The 25,687-nt window shown below is 44.1% G+C and overlaps 1 protein-coding gene across 1 annotated transcript; it reads right to left on the reverse strand.

Annotated features, from left to right (window-relative positions):
* Positions 1-4,513: 4,513 nt before the first annotated feature.
* Positions 4,514-5,533, reverse strand: LOC136489121 (CASP-like protein 4D1). Its single transcript, XM_066485841.1, has 3 exons — positions 5,358-5,533; positions 5,116-5,251; positions 4,514-4,702 (listed from the first exon to the last, which is right to left on the reverse strand). The coding sequence occupies exons 1-3, from the start codon at positions 5,531-5,533 to the stop codon at positions 4,514-4,516; spliced, it is 501 nt and encodes a 166-aa protein (XP_066341938.1).
* Positions 5,534-25,687: the final 20,154 nt, after the last annotated feature.

Below are 25,687 nucleotides of genomic sequence, written 5' to 3' on the forward strand. Positions count from 1 at the left end.
GCCCACACCAGAGCACTACCATCTCCAATATATAAACGAAATCAAAAACCCTAACCACTCCACTCTCCGTCCTCTCCTCACTCCACTCCGAGCGCCGTGGCCGAGCGTGCCCCCTCTCCGAGAGCCGCGGCTCCAAGCGCGCCCCTTCTCTGAGCGACACCACCCTCTCCTCCCTCTCTGTCACACACACACTTGCCCCTCCTCCCTCTCACTCCAACCACGCTGGCGTCCCTCCTCGCTCCCACCATGGCGGCGCCCCTCGTGCCTCTCCCTCCCATCACAATGGCTCTACTCCACCACAGCGGCATGGCTCCACCACGACGGCACCCTCCTCCTCCCCGGTGGTGGATCCGGCCCCCACCTCCTCCTCGGCGGTGGATCTAGCCCCAACTCTTCCCCGGCGGTGGATCCGGCTCCCACCTCCTCCCCGGCGGTGGATCCAGCCCCCTCCTCCTCCCCGGCAGCGGATCCAGCACCCTCCTCCTCCCCAGCGGTGGATCCAACCCCCTCCTCCTCCCCGGTGGTCAATCCGGCCCCCTCCTCCTCCCCAGCGGTGGATCCAGCCCCCACCTCCTCCCTGACGGTGGATCCAGCATCCTCCTCCCTGGCGGTGCTCCTAGTGCCCGGATCTGGTTGAGGAGGCGAGCAGCGTGGATCCGGCGGCGGCAGATCCCGACGGCCGAGATCTGGCAGCGTGGATGGGCTCAGCAGGCCCGTGGATGGGCTCACTATGCTTGTCCATGGGTTTTCTTTTTTTTTTGTTTTTTTATTAACTAAAGCGGGCATTTGAATCGCCATGGTAAATCATTGATTTACTGTGACCTTTCGACCGAGGCGGATAGGTTGCCCGCCTCAGGAAATCCTTTTTGCCCGCCTCGGTTAAGTTTATCGTAGTCGTGATTCCTTTTTGAAACTAGTTATAGCATTTATTTCCATGTAGAGTCATGTGTGCTGACAATGCAGGTGCGCATCCATCATGGCCATGCCACTCTGCGCTCCCTCCTCAACCTAGGCTCGACGCACAACTTCATCTCTAAGGAGGCCATGTGCGGCACGTCTCTGCAGCTGGAACACCATGACAACATTAATTATTATGTATAAATACTTCACCAGGCACATGTTACTCAACACAAGACATCTCATTGTTTATTATTAGATATATTGAGTAGGACACTACTCAAGAGATTCATCACAGACACATACAATATTTAATTGATGGTTGCCTTTCTATATACAAGGCATAAAAATTATAAAGCTAGCCTTTGCTATGCAATCTAACCAATATACGGAGCCGGGGCAACAACGTAAGCTATATCTTCGTGGTCGTAATTGTAGTAGATAATCACACGTAGAACTCCTTCCATGGGTGGAGATGGCGCCTCGCCTGGAGCTATGTGTCGAAATTCTATTATATGTGGTCGATCTGCTTTGATAACGTTAACTACTTCCTCAACGTCCTTGCCAATCAGATCAGGCCACGATTGCACCAAACCAAGCAGATCAAGCCACCATTGCACCATACCAGGCATGATTACGTACTATCCTTAACTTTTCTCTCTTTCGAAAATGTTATATTACCAATAAGAATCAATAATCGAGCAACATTGATATAATCAATAGAAACATAACATGTTGTTTCGAACTAATTGTATCATATTTAATTTGGCAAGAATAAACTTGATACTGCAATAGACATCCTACTTTCATACTGTGCGGATGTCTTAATTGATTGCACCAAGCCATATACGAACCGAGTAGCAAACAATCTACTAAAATGTTAAAAGGAAAAATTTTAAAAACAATAACAAAACAAAGAAATACATGACAACCTTGCATAGTAGCTTGGCTCTCGGTGAAAACAATGTAAGCATTTTGTCCACCGTTCATTAGGAAACACTGTCATATTGCCCTTTTGCTGCCAATAACAATAGTTGTCGACCATAACAATGCATGCAATCTGCTAATAACGTGTAAGCACAAACGTCATAACAATGCATGCAGTTTGCCAATAACGTGTAAGCACAAACGTCATAACAATGCATGCAGTCTACCAATAACTTATATTTATGCATAAATAATGTACATGTCCAATGGACTAGCACGTACGAATATATATGCACAAATAATGTCCATGTCCAATGGACTTCCTAGACAAGCATGTGCATTAATTGTGGCCCACGGCTGAGGCAGAGCTACCAGATATAAGGCTTTAATTTAAAGCTTTAGTTTAATAATTGAAAATTTACAGTAAATTCATCCTAGCTCCAAAAAATTACTTTCTTACACCTAAAACTTACTATTACTAACTAGAAGCTCCAACGTTAATTCTCACCAGATGCACGAGAAAAAGATTAAAATTTTAAAATTCTCACAATTTGGTAGACTCTAATCATCATCGCCAACAATAACCATTGGATCTATTTTGTTTTATAAAAAATAACCATCTCTATGGTTATGAAAAATACATAAAATAACCTAAATTTGTATATAAACTAGATGATTGCCCATATGTTGTAACAAGAAAATTAGATGAAGATGATTGTGCCGCCCATAATTATGGGCCGCGCTATCAATCATCAACACAATGAAACGGTAAAAGAGCTAATAAATAAAGAATACAACTATACCAGGTTGTTTTTTTTTCATTATTAGAGGTAAAGTCGGTTCCAATACCAAAAATCTTTTTAAAGCCAGCAAGATACTGACCACTTCAAAGTGGTGGTTCCTGACATGATTTGTTTGATGTGGCAGTAGGGGCCATGTATTAGGTGGTCTCTTTCTTTCTCTCTCATTTTTTTGCTCTTATATAAACAAATTATAACTTTTAGTATTAAATTGGATGAAGATGAACAATCTATCATAATTGTAGTCGATGCGATCTATAACTTCAAAGTTCATAACTTTTTTATTTGAGGTCGTTTAGGAAGTTAGTTGCCCAAAGATTCGTTTTAAATTCAAAATTTTAAATTTTTGAAATGACCTCAGATATGATCTTGATATGTTATACACTAAAACCGTAGCTCTTGATGGGACCTACTACTTTCGAGTTGACAATATTTTTATTGAGAATCGTTAAAATGTGTGAATAATCACATTAACTTATGTGCTTTGAATTTCATTTTTTGATGTTTTGAACGTTCTCTGATTTTTTTTGTCTATATCAAATTTGTAGCTTTTAACCAAATCATTAACTTTCTAGTCTGTAACATTTTTTTGAGATTTTGAAATTCATTTTTTGAGATTTTTCAAATAACCTCGGATGGAGGTAATGTCTATACTAAAGTTGTAGTGCCCTATAAGATCTAAAACCTTCTTTTTGTTGAAATCATTTTTCCTTTTGAGATCATTTAGGCCATCGTCAGCATGTGGCTAGAGTAACATCTAAAATGGATAGAATGTTGGAGCATCACTTTAGTTAGAGTGTGTTTTCATCGCTTGTTACTTGTTCTCCGATTTATCCCTTTTCACAATTCTATCCGATATCCTGCTGCTAACAAATTTGACCTGCCTTTCATCGATGGCTGAGAGAAGAGGAAAGAGATAGAGTTTTGGAGGCGATGCTAGGAAATCGTTTGTTACTTCCTTTAGATAAATACTAAAAAATCCCTTTACAATTGCACGCAAGAAATAGGCCAGTTCGGCAGCTTTTTGTTCAACTTCTCGTGGATTAACAAACTTCTCATCAGTACGAGTCAAGGGAATGACCCCCTGGCCCCAGATTTCCATATGAAGGAAACAAAAGGAACATACCTAAACTAGCACTTCTACTTATGTATATGAGGGTGGATCACCCGGTCAGTGGACTCCATTATTTTGATTGCCCTCCTCTAACCTCTCTAAAGATAAAGCTAGCGAAAATATATTAGGAAGCTTGGGTCAAAGAGCGACTTCAACAACTACTTATTCGGTCTGCTTTTGGTTTCATGTTCTTTAGTTAGAACTTTTGGGGCACAAACAAAGATCAGGTGAACACAATGGTGTGCCCGTAGGGTAACTAAAGAAGCACTAAGAGGGTTGTTGGCCTGTTGCTTCACAACAACTGATTCTTACACGTTGCAGGCTTTGAACAATGATGCCAGTTTTTTATTTTGAGGCCGAATTTTTTCTGGCTTCACTTCTACACTATGGAAGGCTTTAGGAGATAATTTATTCAATGAAAGGATGATATGGCTAAAAACAATTAACATGAGGTCCACATGTCACATTAGCAAAAACGAGATGAGAAACCACATTGGAATTGCTAGGGGGTGGTTTTGTTCGGTTTTGAAAGTTAGAGGATGTATGATTCTTGGTATTTGGGTTGAGGGGATTTTTCAGACTCCGAAACAAGTTCAGAGAGTCAAATGGATTTCATTCCTATTGCCAATACAAATAAGTACATGAACAAAAGAGGACCCCTTCGAAAAAAAATAGTGGGGATCAAATTGGTTCATTTCTTGTAAGAGTTTTGTGCATAGGCTAGAAACATGTTCTTCTGTCTAAGAAGATTTATTTACGCAAGGATTTGTTCTAGCTAGTTGATCGAGCGAACAGAAACCATAATGATGATGACCATGCAGAGAGTAGCCACCAACATCAAACCACACGAGACGTCCACCAGTTTAAAGAAATTCTCGAAATCCGGACCCTGTGGAAAACGCTGGGATTCAACAGTCAGACCAAGGCCTGCGGCAGCTCCTGTGGCAATCAGCACAGCAAACACCTGCAGCATACAGACATCCACTCAATTAGTACTAAGCATTTTAATGTCTGGCCAGTCGCTGATACTACTCCTAAGTGCGAACCAAAGGTTTTCGATTCAAATTTAAGGTTCTGGTGGAGAAAGAAGATTTTGGTTTCTGAATATAATAAAGATATATTAATTGTAGGAATGGGATAAAAAACTTCGATGTTTTCTCTATTGCCTGTTTGGCTCCCAAGAATTGAAAGAAATTGAAAAATAATGCATACTACTATAAAATGATAAGTAGTTTTTAGATATTTGTTTCAACGCATGAGATCCAAACTGACCTTAAGAAATAAAGCAGAGTTTTACTAATGAAGGGATGTCCTCCTCACAAAACGAAAAAAAAGATGCCCTTTTGTATCTCTATAGTCAGTGGAGATCGATCTTACGACATCTGTAAAAATAAGGAGAGCCATCGCACGACGATCACGCCCAATTCTCCTCTCCTGGGCCACATGGATGGCGGCGAACGGAAGCACTAGCAAAGTGTACGCACCTCCAATGACAGCAGCAGAGAGAACATACCTGAAAAAAATAAAAGAACAAATACACACGAGGTTAAGACTGAGCAACTATAAATCCACAACAGAAAAGAACTTGACAGGTTAGGAGAGGAGGTGACAAAGTTCACCGGTATGTGTAGAAGTCCCGAAAGGTGATATTTGGTGGGTCTACTACATTCCTAAACGGTGCATAGATTTTGTTGGTCACTAGAATGACAATAGAAGCTACGAGGAGGAGGAGCGTGAGAACCCGCAGGAGCAGCGATGCAGTAGCTGCTGCTCTCTCTGAGTCCGAGAAGGCCATTTCTTTGCACACAAGGTGGGAAGTTGGGAGGTATGGCCGGTTCTTATTTCAAGGCTATTATGTAATACTAGGTGATACTGCATTTTTTTTTGTCTTAGTCTCTTGGAGGGTTGTATAGTTGACATTGCACTATTGTGAAGACATTTGGCACAGTACGTACAAGTCCTTGTTCCAGTTAATAACTATCTTGAAGATGTCATGAACATCCAGGCCGCATCGGGCCAAGATATACAGCTTAGCATTTTTGTTTGTTTTGGCTGGAGCTTAGGTTGAGGTTGGTGCCAACTACCAGGAGCCGGCCGGCTAAATGGCTGCATATACAACTTGCAGACTATTTTATAACGGTAATACGGCAGACTATAGATCAGATCCACCGAACTAGAAACTCAATTCCGCTGCTGATGCACCACACTCATTTATTTGCATGCGAGACATTTGTAAATGCGCCACATGTGATTTAGTAGCATCGAGTTTCAACTATAATGGGTTGAGCCATACACTAACTGTCCACTTACCGGACCAGCACGTGATCCCATTAGCAACCTGTCAACACTTCGTCGCCTGAACCAGTACTCTGAAGACACATCATCGAAGGAGCAGGCCCGGCCCATCCGCAAGCACCGGCCCAACGCTAAGGTCACTGGACCAGAATGGGAAGCGTAGGAGCAGTACCTAGCTGAGAGAGTGGAGAGAGGCAGACCTGAATGTAACCAGTTGTTCATTTTTACAATTAAGCACTTCCTGTATCGTCAATACTTTCAGTTATACATTCAGTTCGTCGTATTCCCTGTTCTTCTTCCCGAGTAAGGCATCCCTGCCTCACAATTGGTATCGGATTTCGCCACTCCTGATCCTGCTCGTCATTCCTATTTGCTACGCCTTGATCCGGCAATGTAATCCCCGACGGCTGGTCGATGCTCGTTCTTCACTTCGGTGTCATTCGCGGGATCCCATAGGTCCGTGCCAAGGTCGTTGTGTTTGACGGCGTGAACCCAGTCGAGCTAGAACCCCACGAGATCCACCACGATCGCTTCACCCGCTTCCACCGAACCCTAGGAGCCATGGATCCACAACTCAAGATCATCCTCGATGAGATTCAGAAGTAGAAGGACGACTTCAATCGCCGATTCGACGCCAACGAGGAGCAGTGTCGTGTCGGTTCTAAGATCTCGACAACTCCCACGCCGACCGCGCTGCCGCCATCGACAAGCGCTTCGACGTCCTCGAATCAACCTAGTCCGACCTCACCTTTGACATCGGCAAGCGGGTTCTCCAACATGGAGGCTCTCCGTGGCGGCTAGATCCACCCCGAGCGTGATGACTACGTCACCGCCCTCGAAGTCGCTGCCACAGACCTCGGTACATGGCTCCAAGAGATCGAGGCCCTTGTGGATGATCTGAAGATCGAGGTGAAGAAGTTGTCTCAAGTGCACGACCACAAGTTGTTCGATGCACAGCCTCCCTGGATCAGTGTCGGCGCCTCTCCATCCTCGATGTCCCCTGGAGCTCTGGACGACGTGACCGTCGATGCGCCCAGTGGGCACGGCGTTGCATCGTCTCACCGGGATGTTGGGTTCGGGTCAGTGATGACCTGGACTAATGTCTCGTTCAAGGGTAAGCCTCTGGATCCTCATCCAGCTCCTACCTTAGAGTTTACCCCTGTTTTGTTCGCCATGCCACGTCCTCCGCCTCCACTTTCCTATCGCCCTCCACCTCCGGTCGTCATTCCACCTCGCCCACCATTTCACCCTCCTATGTTCCAATCGCCTTCCCCTAACCACCACAACCATACCACTCATCCCACTGGTCGCCTGCCTAAACTTCCTTTCAACTAATTAAAAGGTGAAAATCCCTGCCTCTAGCGCTCTAATTGCGAGAAATACTTCAACATGAATGCAGTTGATCCCTCTGTGTGGGTTAGCGTCACTTCCATGTATTTGGAAGGCAATGCTGCTTGCTGGTTTGAGTCCATCGATAACACACCAGCCGTAGCTACCTAGACAGCTTTTTGTCAATCTCTTCATGATCATTTCGATCTTGACCAACATGAGGCCTTCATACGCCAACTCTTCCAGATTAAACAAACCTCTACTATCACCGAGTGTGTCGGGCGTTTTACCAAACTCGTTGATCAGCTCAAGGCCCATTCTGCCACCACCGATCTCCTCTTTTACACTATGCGGCTCATAGATGGCCTTCACCCTGAACTTAAAGTGATCATTCTTGTTTCTCATCCCAAAACATTGGATGCTGCCATCTCTATGGCTTTGGTGTAGGAAGAGGTGGGCACTACTTCATCAACCTCCACCATGTTCAAGGCTGACTGGACATCAGCGAGCAAGTTTCCTCCCAAGACGGCGTTGCCTCTACCTCCTACTCCTCCACGTGTCGACAAGCAGCAGCCTACACCTGTTGCTACTGAGTCACAAGCTGCTTCTTCCATCCACAACAAACTCGCTGCGATCAAGGCTTATCGGCGTGCCTTGGTGTCACACCCAATTTTAAGGATAAAATGGGATGCAAAATCTTATGTGCACCCAGAGATCAGTCACACACATAACCCAACAAATTATGAATAGTATCATCACAAGTGTTTATTACATCACGAATAAGACAGAGTTTTCACATAAATGTAGCGGAAATATAACAAAAAGATCTCTTGCGGAAGCTCCATTTCACAGGGACATCGACTGGTTGACCACAAGTCTAGTAGTCCTCAGGAAAGTCATCATACCCTTAGCCATCTGTTACCCATCCAGGATTTTTATCCAAATAATGAAAATAAACAAGCGTAAGTACATGTCATACTCAACAAGTATAACATAGGGTTCATGAGGGTCAAAAGGCTTGACACAGGTTTAACAACATTCATCTTTTAGTTGTCACAATTTTAGCTTAAGAGTAGCAACAAGATGTTTCAATTCCCAATGCAAAACACATGATCAATGTAAACATGAATAATGAATAGCATAAACAGATAATTCTTAGTGTTCATCTATTCCGTAAATGTTCTAAGGCCGCTTATCATCGTGAGCACAGCTGATATACCAGTTTCACACTCTGCAGAGGTTGTACACTTTCACTGTGAGTCGTGATACCCATATGCCCGGGTTAATTACCCTCAAAACACTTCCAAGGTGAGCAGGCAGGGGTCACTATGAAGCCTTTCAAAGGTTCGTCTAACAAGTTAGGGCCATTAGATTCACTCGGCAAACAAATATAGGAACCCCCCTATCGAATGACACAATTCCATCATGGCTATACACATAAGAGTAGAGGCTGTCCTATACCCGATTCGGCAAGCTATTCTTATGCCAATAAAGATAACCACTAACAAGCTAGAAAAGGTCCTCATACCGAGTTAAAGCCAGAGCCATGTAACCCTCACAGCTGTAAGTCCCGGATGATCACTTACAGATAAGTCCTTAGGAAAAGGAATCTGAAGCATCTAGGAAGTAGCTAAATACTCTAGCCCCCTGTTTCCAAGTTGCTAAAAAGTTATATTTTAATGTTTATTGCATATACCCTTAGTCAAGTTACAAGATCATGGTTTAATTGAGCACTAGCAAAGCTACCCGATGCATAACCCGTAGGTGACAAGGTATAAGTTCAATTCTGGGGAATTCCTATCAAGGTGACACATGCAATATGAATTTAATGAATTAAAGTGAATAGGAAATAAGGATGATCCCATGCTATACTTGCCTTGAGCAAAGTACTCCTGCTGATCCTGCTCGTCAAACTAATACCCTTGATCTCCCACGAATTGCTCACCGTCTATACTCGATAATCACCGCAACATACAAGCATCCAGGAGCAATCATGCATAGCAAACAAAAAGCTATAGATTAGGATAGTATACCAACAGCATAAGATCAAGATGAAAAGTTTGGAAAACGAATCTACGTCTCGCTACGAACACACAGACTCGAAGATCACAAAAATCAGAGCTAAAACGAAGAAGTTATGAATTAAACAAGATTTCCTATAGTAAAATAATAGATTAAATCTAACCTCGAATTTTAAAAGTTGAAAACCAACTTAACAGTAGTATAATCATGTAGATTACTTAATTATGAACCTAACGCAACTTGAACGGGTCAAATCGGAGTTAAAACATAAAAGTTATGGCCTAAACAAATCTAGTGGCAAAACTGTAAATAACTGAAAACATATTTTCAATCTAACCGAACCAAAGTACGCTTTTAGAAATAGAAAATGGAATCTGGGAAGGCGCAAGGGATGATGGGTTAAGACTGAAGTGATTATAAGGGTTCTTATGCAAAATTCCAAAACGAAGTGGTATCCTTCATCCTGGACCGTCGGATTAGAATTGGATGGCTGAGATCTATTCGGGCGGAAGAGAGCATGGCGCCGGAATAGGCCAGCGGCGAGGCAACGGCGGCAGCGCCATAGAAGAGCTCACCGGAGCTCTCAGATCTAGGCCTATGGAACAAGTTTTTTGGAACAATAAAGTCCGGGAGAGAGAGGGGGCAACGGCGGTCTCACCTAGGGGTAGCTCGGTAGCGTAGGAAGAGCAAGGCGGGCACGGGGCTCGACGGGGCGGTGGTGGCACTCCAAGCTTGCGGCAGCGCTAGGGTTGGCTACCTCAGCTCGGCAAGGGTGGCGCTTGCTATCAGGTTGGATGCGGCGCAGGCTCGGGTGACTATTTAAGGGGCGTGGGGACTTGGGTGGCACCGCACCGAGGCGTGGCAGGGACGGACATGACGGCGTTGGCGGAGATAGTGTCTGAGGTGGACACGACACGAGGAAGGAGGAGCGCCTGATGGCTGGGGCCGGCTTGTCAGCGGGGTGAAGAGAGAACGCGCGCGTGCGGTGCGACCTAGGCCGGTGCTCAGCTGGGGCTTGCGGAGGAGTGGGCGTGGGGCGCAGGAGATGGCCCGAGCGAGAAGGAGAGGGAAGAAGGCCGGCCAGTTGGACCAGTGGCCCGTGAAAGAGAAGGGGGATGGAGCTAAGCCAGTGAGGGAACTAGGCCGAGCGGGCTAGAAATGGGAGAGGGAGAAAGAGAGGAGTAAATTTCTTTTTTTCCTTTTTCTTAAACATATTTCCAAAGCAGATTCAAAATGCAAATTCAAATCGATTTAGAATCTGACTTCAAACCAAGCAATACAAAATGATATGCAGCGGCATGAATGCGCATACATGATTGTGACCTCATATTTATTTTATTTTTAATAAAATTATTATTTTCCTAAATTCAAATTCTCACAAAATGCATAATTAATCATTTTCTCCTATTTCAAAAATATGCAAATTTTAGGGTGTTACACTTGGGCCTATGCTAAAAGTGTGGGGAGAAATGGAGAAAGGACCACAAGTGTGGCCCTCAAGTTCATTTCCACATCATCCAAGAGCTGTGGGATTTGTTTACCAACGAAGACGATCTGGCTACTTCACTGAAACGATCCACGATTTTCTCAAAGGGAAATCCATATATTACATTATAATGTGATAATCCCAGAAGACCAAGCTATCATATTATCATTATTCAGCTGATATCACAATCATACATCGTGGAATTACAAGATTACAAGGCATTACAACACTTGATAACACACCTAAGTACTTCATTATTCTAGTGAAACGCACACAGATCTTCATCAGAGTTGACGTCGCGCATCGGTGGTTGAAGGCTCCTCCTTAACGGGCAATCATCAAAGTAGGCGTCAATTGTTAGCAGGCGTAGACTTCATCTCATCAACCAAACTTGAGCATAGGAACGAGACCATCTAATCCTTATAACCTTCATTGTCGTCGTCGTAGGTGACATCCAAAACTAGCCAAATATCTTTCAGTACAATTTGTACTGGCCACTGGCTCCGACCCTATGGTTTGCGTATGCTTTGTGGTAAGTGTAATGCAAGGGCAGAGTAAAAGGCCTATATATGGCTGTAGGTTTCCTATGCAAGTTCATCAATATTTTATAATAGTTCATCAAGTTTTAACCCATCTCATCCACATGTTCGCCCATCCCATCACACACATCTCACCACACTCTCACTCTCTAGGCAGCAAGGACGACTCCATCTCATACCTTGCCTTATCGGCTAACAGCCAAAGTCCAACAAACCCAGGTGGAGAAGAAGAAAGGGCACCTCTCACTAATCAAGGGAAGCGTAGGTCATGGGAATGTCCATATCCACGGACGCGGCTATACATATAGATCAATCAATTCTACAGAGCATGTACACCTGGAACCACAAGATCACCATCATCGACGGAGCACCCCACCTAGGCTGACACCGAACTGTCTCCCAAACTAGTGCGATACCACCCTACCATTAAGCCCTAGGCTATCCCAGAGTCCACCAGCATGCTGAGACTGTGAGACATAGTATCGGGCCCCTAGAGGTCACTATGCTATCTTAGGAGGGTGTGAACCATATGCCCATACCTCCCTACAATATTAACTAACAACCTAGCAGTAGTGGCACCGCCCTAGTAGGTCAACATTCGTCCCCCGCCCAACCAGGGATGAGTGGTGTGTACGTAGGGTCCTATGCTCTGGTTCTCTCGACATACCAGTCCTTATGGGGACCAAACAGGACATCTTCTCAAGGGGTGAACCAACGCCACGTGCCTCGACAACACCTCCATCCTGGGGCTTCATCCCACAAAGACACTCCACCCCGGGACTGTGGCAGAACCTCCTAAATTATAGGACCCACATGCACTTATCACTGTCCAATGACCTTTGACAACTATGCATATGTTCTTGGTAACTTAAGAAGTCTGTCGGGTGTCCTCGGGGAACCCTGAATCATCCATGATTTTCGAGCAGGATCACATTACAGAGTCATTGTAGTATTACAACATTTATTCAAATATATACATCAAAGTAAAATAGCGGAAGTCTTACGATAACTTAGTTTACAAACTAGTTGTTTCAAACCTTACAAACTAAGTTCAATAATTATTACAAACCATAGTAGTAGTGGAGTGGCATAATAAACATAAACATAACACACAAAATAAGCATCCTGCCCAAGGATCACACATTCACTTATCGTCATCGATAGGAACAACAGTCATGCAGCAAGGTCCAAAATAGACCTGCTCATGAGGCTCACCTGCAACAAGGGTCAACAAACCCTGAGTACAAAAGTACTCAACAAGACTTAACCAAAATAAAAACTGAGAAGACTCAGGAATGCAGGCTCAGGGGTTCAAGGTATGGCTTTAGCAATACTCAAAGTTCTTTTGCGTAAAAGCTCTTTACAAAATTTCAGTATTTCAATATTTAAACTTCATAAGAACAATATATGAATCTGCCATGATCCGTAATGAGATCATGAACTTCATATCAAACTCTTTCTCAAATCCAGCTCAAGTTTCAGTTATTAAACTACGATGATGAATAGTGAGTTGAGTCTCCATAACCGAGGAGCAACGATGATTCAAACCGATTATAAACCCAGCTGGGGATTCCAGACCACATGACATATGCAAGTCCCCGACTTACATATATCAACCTACCCTCGGATCTTCTAAAATAAGAACGGGTCTGCGCCACCCGAGAATACAGTACCCCACCAATCTGGCCCATTGCCATGTGGATACACGCTATTCCCGCCATCTCTCCACTCCTAGTGCGCGAGTAGCCATTCTCATAATAGAATTGCCAAGTTAAGGCTTACCGGAGTATGTGGTTAGTACTACAAAGTCTCATCTCATGCAATTCAACAACGGACGGACCTTAATCGACACAGGCGGAAAGAAGCCACTCACAAGACCTCCATGTCTTGTGGCTCTCACACACCGAGTCTGCTCGGTCTAGATTTATTACTTCCATGCTCATATCTCATGATAACATAAGTAACCAAATATCCATTTAAAATTCTCAGGTGACAGGTAATCACCCGACTAAGCATGGCTAAGCATAACTAGGCATTTACGAAGTAAAACTAGTAACAAGGTAGATATGGAAAAACAAGGTTGGTAATGCACCAATTAGGTTTCCACTTGACTCCTAATCACTTAATGCAGTATAGAAAAGCAAAAGTGATAAAATTTGTAAAACACAAGGTAGGGTTAAATGCATCCGAGGCTTGCCTTCGTTGTTGGAAAGGTTAGGTTCCTGCGATGTTCCACAATTATCTGATCCGACCTCAACAGACGGATTAACCTCCTCCGTAACTTGATTAACTACACGTGTTCACCTTCATTCACTACACGTAGTAACAATGCCATGTTTAACATGATGCGGAATACGAAACATGATGCTTGATGATGGATGTAAAATTAACAATTCGAATAAAACCTTCCTTCACGGTACAGTTGCAAGTCAAATTAACTAAATCTTTTTCGTAACACATACATCAATTGACAAGGATCATTACCAACTAATGATTCAAGGTCATCACTCAATCCAAAATTTCAAACAAAACCTAAATCATTAAAGGTTACTATTTGCTTTTATGAATTAATTATTTAATTCAAAATTATCAAATAAATCAACTTATTCCAATTGAGCTCAAAATTTTTGTAAATGTTCATCACATGATAACTAAGTGGCAAAACAATTTTCATAATTTTTGGATAATTAATTAAGCCTAGAAAAATCATGGAAACCCATTTATTAATTAATTGAGCAATTTTTATCACATTCAAAAAGTGCTGAGAAATAACATTTCATATTTTTCCTAAATAGTATTCATCATAGAGAGGTCACACAAAACTTTTCATAATTTTTGGAGCCCTAAATAAATCTACACAAAAATAACAAATTACAACACTATTCAAACATTTTAGAAAAGGAGGAAATTTATTTTCAACTACACAGTCGCTGACAGGGTGACCCCACATGTCATCCCCGACCTCTAGCTTTGACCGCAATGGCGACGGCGCTGACCGATGAAAACACGCCGACGGTGAGTCCAACGGTGACGGCCAAAGTACCAAAACACTCCCCACACCACCCCGCATCGCATGAAGGCACCACAGCATCGAGACGGAGCTGTAGATACACAAAGCAACGACAACAGCTCACTAGAGAGCGCTGGCCACGACGGAGAGGTTACCGGCTGCGAGGAAGAAGGGTTCGCACCACGGATTCCCAGCGAAATCAGGCGACCACGGTTGGATGGCTAGGCGTGCAAGGAGTAGGCGAAGCTTTTGAGCGCTTTGCTACGACAGTGGAGGCACTACAGCGACAGTGCGAGCTCACCGGAGATGAGCAAGGCCGACGGGAAAAGCAGAGCAACCAAAGGAAGGTCGGCGACGACGTCTGAGCTTTATAGAGTGGCCAAGAGATCAAGGAGGCGACACGAAGTGGCCTTCTCCGCACTAGCGTGAAGCCAAGGGCAGCCACAGGCGCGTCTGGAACCGAGCAGAAGGTCGCCGGCGGTGCGGCAGTGGTTGTGACACTGTTCACTATAATTACAGAATTGCCATTCGTCTAAATTTCCAAATTACTCCCAAATTTGTATAACAACTCAAAAATCTCCAAAAATAAAAGTTGCTCAAAATCCAAAGTTCTACAACTTTGCTTTTGTAACCATCCCCTAATTTGGTCTACATTTTGAAATGAACTTTTGAATTCAAATAGGGGACATTTAACGAATTTTGCCTTTTCAAATTACTTCAAATTTTTCATAACAACTTTGAAAACTCCAAAAACAAACTTTGTATAACTTGCCAAGCTCTACACTTTTGCTTTAAGACCTAACCCCAAAATGTGCTTAGATTTTGAAATGAGTTTTCAGAGTAGAATTTAAATACTAAAAATCGGGGTTTTCTTGAAAATTCAAATTCAAACCAAATTTCAAACTTGATTCAAACAATACAATTGAACACATACCACATAAAGGTAAACTTGTTTTATTGCATGTATATCAAAATTTTCACTAAATGCCAAATGCTTTGCAATGCATATGATGACATGGCAGGTTTTAGTATTTAAACACCCAAGGTGTTACAGGGACCTCCTCATCTCACATGTACCTACCACAGGTAGCTCTCATAGGGAATGCCCTGGTCGCATTCCCCTAGCAAGACTTGTCCAAAGACTCATCGTGGAATCCTATCTAGTTTTAGCGGCACAATGTGCCTTAGCCACTAACAAACAAACCTCCACCAATCATCGCATCACTAATATAATGTATAGTAGAAGCAAGTAGTAAGTAGTATGCGAGCATCTATCCTAATAGCAGGTGTGCAGGGGTAAAGGTTGCGTAAAGGTAATGGCTTTCAAGTACTTCTACCATGCAACTTATCATAGATCATTTGCATGAAAGTAAAGCACTAGCAGCTACATTATTGCATGTCTAATAGGATTCCACTAGGTTGGATGGGACGTGGCACCTGTTGATTGGTTATCTCTGAGGTCCTCAATGTACTCATAGCCATTCTCCTCATGGTCCTGTTGTCATTTGAACAGGTTCTAGTCCGATCGATGTTATCCTCAATGTAACTACCTCTATAGAGCAACAAACAACACAAAAAGCAATCAATACTCTAAAAAGGCAACAAGACACGGAAGAACAACTACACCAAAATAACACCAAGAGAAAATGACTTAGCCCTCTCAATGGATGTCCGATCCCTAGGCTAAAGAAACAGAAGTGGTTGTTTGCTAAGCACAAGCTTAAGTGCTAGCCTAGCTAGTACTTCCTAGGTCAATCGTGCTGACCTATACGGCTTTAATAAAACTGGCATAGACCATAGCTCATCTTAAGCGAACACCATAGCTGGCGGTCTTCCAATCCAGGCATCATGGAGATTGATGAGAATTGAAAAGAGTGGCTAAGGGGGAAAGGTAGCAATTCTGGTCTCTCTCAATCCTTACGCCATTATAATTGACGAGAACCAAGAGAAGGTGGAATGGGGGAGAGAAGAGAAGGGAGGTGGTCTACTTCTTCCAATCCACATGCCATGGAAGAGATGGGGCATCAAAAGGAGTGACACACAAGAGATCACGAGTGCCTAGCCATTTGTAGGGCCACGACCTAGGTGCACTAAATGCACTAAGACATCCCTAGGGTTCCTAGTGGTGCGGTTGTCATCTCAAGAACCAAAGAGATGCTACTGTCTAAATAGGTACAAGCATATAATGGCTTAAGCACGACAGAACTAAAAGAGAGGGACATGGGATTCAGCTTCCTTTGATCCACACACCATAGCAAACGATGGGAATCGAAGGAATGGAATCAAGAGAGCAATAAACACCAAATAGTGAAGGGCTCAATCCACATCTTACTGGATCAACGAGGATTGAGAACAAGAGAGGAGAGAAGCATGGAATCTGCACTCTTTTGGCCAACTCATCATGGAATGGATGAAGGTTGGAAGAAAGGAGACACGATCCCATGATCCAAACCCACTCGTAGGGCACCACGACCTTGCAACTAAATCGGCACAAGGCTATCCCTAAGGTCCGTAGCGATGCGGCTGTCACCGCTAGATCCGAAGGAACGCTATAGTCAATGTGGTACAAGCATATAAGGTGGTTAGGATAAACAAGTGAGCTAAATAGGTAAAGCCTGATGGTCATGGCGAGGCAACTCGTGGCCATGATCTTCACCTAACGAGTTGGCTTCTGACGGTTCCACGAAGGTTGCCCCCTTAATTCGTATCCCACTAGACTAGGTCACATAGGTCTTGAAATGTGTGGGTAAGAACCATGTCGATATCGACATCAAGTCCACAATGGCCATGTCCTAGGGACTTGGATTGGAGCTAGCGTTCATGGTACTTCAAGGCCAACAAAGAAGCAAGGGAATGAGTTACGCTTGGTGTTATGGACATTGCGGGATGAACCCATGATCAAAATGATCGAACAAATTATGTTCCCTCAACTATCTCAAAGGCACGGTCCACAGACAACAACAACAAACACACAAAGAACCACTACACAACAACCGACAGAGGAGTAGCACAAACATCCATAGCATCAAGATAGACCGGCATGAAGGCATGGCACAGGCACAGATATAGATATCATGTAGATGATCATGTATCAAGTATGAATGATGATATATATATGTATGAGTAAATATGAATGATGATAAGAGGTTTTGTCCACATCGAGGTCGATGCCGGCAAAAGTTAGAGGAATTGACCTTGCTGTGGATGAATGGCTACGGCGGGATTGCTACTGGCTTGCTGCAGCCGCACTCAATTTGCTGCTGCTTGCTGTCGGCTGGCTGTCGCTTGCCATGGCTTGGCCATGGCTTGCTGTAGCTTGGCCACGGCTTGCTGCACATGGACGAGGTTGGCTGCTATCACCCGAAAAGGGGCAGCATGCGGCTAGGAGGCGACGGAGCTCCGACGTCGTGGAATTGGGCGACCATGCCAAGGAAGGAGCAAGGTGCAGCCTTCCTACATGGTGAAATATGGTGGCACGAAGGCGGTATCAGCATAATAGTGATGGAAAGAGAGAAGGATAGGAGCCTAGCCTTTAGGAGCTCACCTTTGGCAGAGGAGATGATGCGTCATGGACAGCAAGGTTGAGGATGAGCTCAAGGTGGTGACGTGCTCGGTGTGGCATGGCTCCAATGAGGCACCAGGCGGTGTTGCGGGCTCGGGGTGGAGCACGATGGTGTCGACGAGGGAAGCCGATGATGGGGCTGCCAGAACGAGCATGAAGGAGGGAGAGGATGGGGATGGTGGCAGCGGTGGATGAGGAATGGAGAAGAGGAGTTGTGGCTACACGATTTATATGACAATGTCGCTATGGTTAGGGTAGCACGTGACCCTGTGGATGGCGGCGACTGTGGTACTTATAGCTACATGGGCTAGGGTTCTTGAGGGCAATGGTAATCCTCATCATCCATGCAAGGGCAGTGACATGCGGCGTGCATCCTACGGGTGGTGGTATGGATGCTGAGGCATAAGGATGGGAGCTAGGATGTGTGGCTATGCACGTCGGGTGCGTAGGGGGCGCAGTCGTGGTGGCAGTGCTTGGGAGCTGTGTGTGCTCATAGGGTTTGGAGAGGTAGGGTCCCATCGGGCCTGCGGGGGCTAGCTCTAAAGTAGTGGGCTACGGCGCTGCTAGGCCGACGGAGGGTGCGTGGGGCAGGCCGTCCTAGGCTATCGATCAGGCCAGCGGTAAAAGAGAAAGGGGAGGGGAGTTGGGCCATGGGACGAAGGGAGGCCATGGTGGGCTGACAAGATGGGAAGAGAAGGGGGAGTGGGCTAGCTGAATGAGATGGCCGGTTGGGCTGAATGGGATAGAAAAGGAAATGGATTCTCCTTTTATTATTCATGAATTTGAGGGGGATCAAAAAAGAAATTGGAGATGAATCCAAAGAGGGGATTTGAGAAGGCATTCTTGCTACGGATTTGTGCACTCCAAACCCCCACAAGACTTAGACATGAAAACCACTCAAGAGCATAGGAACTTCCTACAAACAATTCTACATGGATGCAACAATTTATTAGTGGGTTAGACTCGGGTTTGACCTAGAGGCTACATGCTTCACACGATTTCAGGAAAAAATTTAAAAAGCTCGCATTTTTGGATGCTCGAAAACCCGAGTTGTTACAGTCCTCTCCTCTCACAAGAATCTCATCCCCAAGATTAAGGTGTTGCTCGATCAGTGAAGAGGTGGGGGTGCTGCTTCCGAAGTTCTTCTTACATCTCTCATGTTGCTTCTTGTTTGGTATGGTTGCTCCAGAAACTTGCAAAAGGAACGATTGTCCTTCTGGTTTCTTGATAGCTCAATCCAGATTCTTTATGACGTGCTCAAGGTATTTAAGTCGGTCTTGCAGGTCTATGGCCTTAGTATGAACATCTTGTTCTACAATCCTTTAAGCACCTCCTCAGTCATGAGACGTGGAACACAGGGTCTACTTTGGCTAGATTAGTTGGCGACTCCAACTTGTAGGTGATCTCTCTAATTTTTGGTCAAGATCTTGTAGGTGTCTATGTAACGAGGTGCTAGCTTGCGTTTGACTTGAAACATCATGGTGCCTCCATGAAATCATACCATCTGTAGCCAACTTCAAGCTCGAAATATTCATAGTCATTAACCTTGAAACTGAGATCTTGCCTTGTTTCTACCAGTATAGCTCTTCAGCCGGGTCCAGGCTATCTTCAGGTTCTCTCTGACCTTAGTCACTTGCTCTTCGGCTTCTTTTTATCACTGTTGGTCCAAGAACTACCTTTCTCTGGCTTCTGATCTCATAAGCGAGGTTGTGCTTGATACCTGTTGCTATAGGAGAACTCAGCGAAGGATAGCCTTTTCTACTAATCTGGTCCATAGGTTAAGATTCACACTAAGCAGGTCTTCCACAATCTGATTCACTCTTCAGTGTGAACCAACAAAAGAAGATGTGATCTTAGTTTCTAGGGTCTTCCCAAGAATAAATGAGTCACTCGGTCCAATGATTGATTATGACCCATTTTGAGTCATTTCCTTTCTATGAGCGGGGTAACCTTATTGTGATGTCCATACCAACTGTAATGTTCATAAAAGATGCCAACTGTATTGTCCATGCTGATATCTTCATATTTCCTTCGAAGAATGTCCAAGGGCTAAAGTGATCATGCAGGTCTTGATTGTTCAGTCTTCACTTTTTGTCAAATGTCGCATCTTAGCCACATAATCTGCAATGTTGGATTTCTAGTACTTTGAAAGGATGGCTTCTCGAATTCACTGATTTGTGGAACACATAGATGATCCTTCAATCACAAGGTGTCTCATGCATCAATCTGGTACTTCTGGAGCTCTCTTCTCGCATAAGTGTCCTGATTTCTCGTATATCCTTGCATGATTTATGCGCTTCTCGGATCTTCTTCTCTAGGGTGCCGGTGACTGCTATCGTAAGCTTCTCAAACCCTTCAGGAAACTTAGGCAAGCGCTCCATAGCAGTCAAGGTGTTGTAATAGTTCTTCCTGCTCAAGACATCTGCTACAATACTGGCTTTTTTTGGATGGTAATGAATCTCCAGATCATAGTCCTTGATTGATTCTAACCATCTATGTTGTCTCATATTTAGCTCATTCTACTTGAAGGAATACTTAAGACTCTTGTATTTGGTGTAGATTTCACACTTGTTGATCAGGTAGTGCTTCCAAATCTTGAGGGCATGAATACTATAGCTAACTTCAAGGTCATATGTGGGGTAGTTCTTCTCATGATCTCTCAACTGTCGTGACGCATAAGCAATCACTCGATCATTCTGCATACTCATACTTCCTAATTCTTGCTCAGGTCATCACATTATGCCACAAAAATTCTGATGACTATCGGGTAAGGTCGACGACAATGTCCAAATAATGCAAGAAATTTTTTGATATAGGTACCTCTCTATGGCTGCTCCCATCTTGAAGACTACTTCAATCTTGGATGGTTCCATTGAAAATTCCATTTGTGGTCATCACATACGAGTTTTTTAAAAATAGAATTCACATTTCTTGAACTCGACATACAACTGATTCTGCATTAGCTTTTCTGGCACTTCTCTGAGATACTTCTCATGTCTTTCGTCTATTTTTAAATAGATCAGGAGGTTGTCAAAATTGCAGCAAATTTGTCTAGCTCTTCGCTATGAAGGTCCTGTATCAGGTTCATGTAGTATGCGGGTACACTAGTCAATCCGAAGGAACAACTATGAACTCAATGTTTCGATCAGAGGGCTTTCCTAGTATCCCCTCTGGTAAGGTATCTGATCACTTAGACAACTAGCACATCTTGCATTGTCTTCTCTGTCAAGGCAGGAGGTTCAACTCTCTCTGCATTACCTAAATGATATGTAGCATCAATCTATACTCAAAACTCCAGGGTGCTTTAGCTACAAATCAAGAGGATCTGGGTTTAAATGCTTAGGCTTGGTCCATCAACTTATTCCAAGAATCAGGTCAATTTCACCATTAGATGTGAGGACCATCAGATCTGCTAGTATTATATTGTGCGCTTTAGAGTCTTGCTGATTTGCATAAAAAGGTGCAACTAATGACTTCTTAGGTGAATTAAGACTGCTGTGGGGTTTCCATTGCATTCTTTGGATGTGACATTATCAAACCACTGAAGTTAGGCTTGGCAAGATAGAAGTAGAAGGAACCCCTTTCTCTTGGTTGGTACGCTAGCATGCTTCGAGCTTGTAGGGATCGACTTCCAATGGTGCAACTGTACCAATAATTGACGTCAAGGGAAAACTTACTCCCTATGTCCAATCTGGTGACAAGTGTAGCAAACATCAATTACCTTCTTCTTCTTATTGCTTTTAGTGCGCTTGGCACATCTATTCTAGGTGTACTTAGCATGCTTCTCCCATGTGCTAAGAAGCCTGCCATGTGCTAAGGCTATTCCTAGCCTCATTGTGGTAGGGGTCTAGATAGCTTGAGTTGGGGATAGGGAGCTATCGCAACTCTAAGCCTACAAGAGCTCGAATTCTCAAGATTTGACTGAGGTCTCTATCTCTTCTGACTGCTAGGTACTTCTTCCTCCTAGCGCATTCTGCTTAAGATCCATTTCCATGAATGTAGTTATGTTAGTTCACTTCTTCAGAGTCGGGCAACTACGAGTGACAAGAATGCTTGCAAGGCTTGGGGGAGACTGAGGAAGCACTACTATGTGAAGAGTCATGGTACTTAGGCACATATTCTCAACTTTGTGGTGTATTCTCTATCTGGCATGGTTCCCATTTGCATCTTCTTGAATCCTTCTGCCTTTGCCTCCATTTTTCCATCCATGAGGTGGTACTTGCCGAATGTTTGTGCAAACTCGGTCCAATCAATGTTGATGGGTTTTTAGGGTGGTTAGCACAAAATCAATCTCTCCATGAGATGGCATTACCTCGTAGCTCAAAGGTGGTAATGTTCAAACCTTCCTTGTCGGTGCATTTCAACAGTTCAAGCCTCTTCATTTGATTTCATATAACTAATCTTCTACCTTGATTGGGTTGTCAGCATGGTCAAGGGTAGAAGGGGGTCTAGGTCATAGGACTTCTTGAGCTTTTCGCTGGAAGATGGCTCATCTGCTACAGCATTGGTAATCTCTTCTGCAAGATACAGGTCTATTGCGCTATAGCCATTGTCAAACTGGTGCCTCTGGACTCTGGTTAGGCTTGGGGTGTATCCAGGGTTCACTTCAATGCAATGGACTACGACATCTGAGATTCACACTAGGCCAATGGGTGTCCAGAATTGCACCAGGGTCATTGAAAATCTGACTCTCCAAGCTAAGACTACTAATAGATTGTCTAACTCTTTTTAGCTCGAGTCCTCCTATTCTCCAACTTGACATTCTTCTTAGGGCTGGTATCTAGTCATCCACGGTAAGGTGGCTTGGGTTTAGTTAGCTAGGTTGGCCAGGGTCTAGAGTCTTGCATGCATAAAACAGGTTCTATAGCCTACACTTAGGCATAGCAACACAAGATCCAGGCAATCAAACATCATTACAACTCCTAATGCCTAGTGTTGACTTAAGGCAACTCCCAGATCTTCAAAGTCTCACACGACTACCAATCTAGCATGTGCGGTAATTTGGAAGGTTCTCTATAGGTCAACTTTCCAAAGTAGGGGGCTCAGTTAGCACCAAAATTCAAGGTGCAGGGGGAAACAAGTGTTAGCACCTATAGTTCTACAATAAACAGGATAGTTGGCTTCTATACTAGTGTTTGGTCCTAAGGGTCTTATCCTAGGGTCAAGTATGGCTCCGATACCAACTAAAACGATCCATGATTTCCTTGAAGGGAAATCTACAAATTACATCATAATGTGATACTCCCAAAAGACCAAGCTATCACATTGTCATTATTCAGCTAATATCACAGTCATACATCGTGGAATTACAAGATTACAAGGCATTACAACACTTGATAACACACCTAAGTACATCATTATTCTATAGAAAATGCACATAGACCTTCATCAGACTTGATGTAGTGCGTCGGCGGGTGAAGGCTCCTCCTTCATGAGCAATCATCAGAGTAGGCATCGAATGTCAGTGGGTGTAGACTTCATCTCCTCAACCAAACTTGAGCATAGGAATGAGACCATCTAATCCTTCTAACCTTTGTTGTCGTCATCATAGCTGACATCCAAAACCTGCCAAATATCTTTTAGTAGGATTTGTACTGGCCACTGGCTCCCACCCTATGCTTTGGGTATGCTTTGTGGTAAGTGGAATGCAAGCTTAGAGCAAAAGGCCTATATATGGCTATAGGTTTCCTATGCAAGTTCATCAATATTTTATAATAGTTCATCAAGTTTTAACCCATCTCATCCACATGTTAACCCATCCCATCACACACATCTCACCACACTCTCACTCTCTAGGCGGCAAGGATGACTCCCTCTCGTACCTTGCCTTATTGGCTAGGAGCCAAAGTCCAACAAACCCAGGGGGGAGAAGAAGAAAGGACACCTCTCACTAATCAAGGGAAGCGTAGGTCATAGGAATGTCCAAATGCGCGGACGTGGCTATATGTATAGTTCTATCAACTCTGCAGAGCATGTACACCTAGAACCACAAGATCACCATCATTGGCGCAGCGCCCTGCCTAGGCTGATATTAGGCTGTCTCCCAAACTAGTGCGATACCACCCTACCACTCAGCCCTAGGCAACCCCGGAGTCCACTAGCACGCTGACATTGTGAGACATAGTACTGGGCTTCGACAAGTCACTACGCTGTCTTAGGAGGGTGTGAGCCATATGTCCGTACCTCCCTACACTATCTACTAACAACCTAGTAGTAGTGTCACCGCCCTAGTAGGTACAACATCCACCCCCTGCCCAACCAGGGACAAGTGGTGTATACGTAGGGTCCTATGATCTGGTTCTCTCAACATACCAGTCCTTAGGGGGACCCAAGAGGACATCTTCTCAAGGGGCCATCTAATGCCCCATGCCTCGATGGCACCTCCATCCCGAGGCTTTATCCCACAAAGACACTCCACCCTGGGACCGCCTCATCTCACATGTACCCGCCACAGGTACCCCTCGTAGGGAATGCCCAGGTCGCCTTCCCTTAGCAAGACTAGTCCAAAGACATGTCATAGAATCCTATAAAGTCGACTCAACCCTCACCACACACTCAAGACGCACGCCAAGATCTCCCTAAGTTGTTACCAGTTTTAGCGGCACCATGTGCCTTAGCCACTCACAAACAATCCTACACCAAGCATCACATCACAGATATAATGCATAGTAGAAGGAAGTAGTAAGTAGTATGCTAGCGTCTATCCTAACAGCAAGTGTGCAGGGGTAAAGGTTGCGTCAAGCTAATGGCTTTCAAGTAATTCTACCATGCAACCTATCACAGATCATTTGCTTGAAACTAAAGCACTAGCAGGTACATTATTGCATGTCTAATAGGATTCTATGAGGTTGGGTGGGACGTGGCACCTATTGATTGGTTATCTCTGAGGTCCTTAGTGTACTCATAGCCATTCTACTCATGGTATTGTTGTCATTCGCGTTCCCTTCCTCCAATGGGTTCTAGTCCGGTCGACGTTATCCTCAATGTAACTACCTCAATAGAGCGACAAACAAGGCAAAAAGCAATCAATACTCTAAAAAGGCAACAAGACATGGAAGAACAACTACACCAAAAGAACACCAAGGGAAAATGAATTAGCCCTCTCGGCGGATGTCCGATCGCTGGGCCAAAGAAATAAAAGTGGTTGTTTGCTAAGCACAAGCTTAAGTCCTAGCCTAGCCAGTACTTCCTAGGTCGATCGTGCCAGCCTATATGGCTTCAATAAAAATGGCATAAACCCTAGCTCATCTTAAGCAAACACCATGGCTCATGGTCTTTTGATTCGGGCATCATGGAGATTGATGAGAATCAAAAAGAGCGACTAAGGTGGAAAGGTAGCAGTTCCAGTCTCTCTCAATCCTTACACCATTATAATTGACTAGAACCAAGAGAAGGTGGAACGGGGGAGAGAATACAAGGGAGGTGTTCTACTTCTTCCAATAAATAGGCCATGGCAAGAGATGGGGCATCGAAAGGAGCGACACACAAGAGAACATGAGTGCCCATCTACTTGTAGGGTACCACGACCTAGGTGCACTAAATGCACTAAGACATCCCTAGGGTTCTTAGCTATAACACCCTAGTGTTAAGCCTTGCATTTGGCACTAGCATTTCATGAGCACAAGCATCATCCACGCATTCGTGAGCATGAGCATATGAAGTTTCATTTCATTCACCTTCTCTTTACCACATGTGATGTTGCTTAT

This window comes from Miscanthus floridulus, chromosome 10 (genome assembly GCF_019320115.1).
Source record: "Miscanthus floridulus cultivar M001 chromosome 10, ASM1932011v1, whole genome shotgun sequence".
Taxonomy (NCBI): Eukaryota; Viridiplantae; Streptophyta; class Magnoliopsida; order Poales; family Poaceae; genus Miscanthus; species Miscanthus floridulus.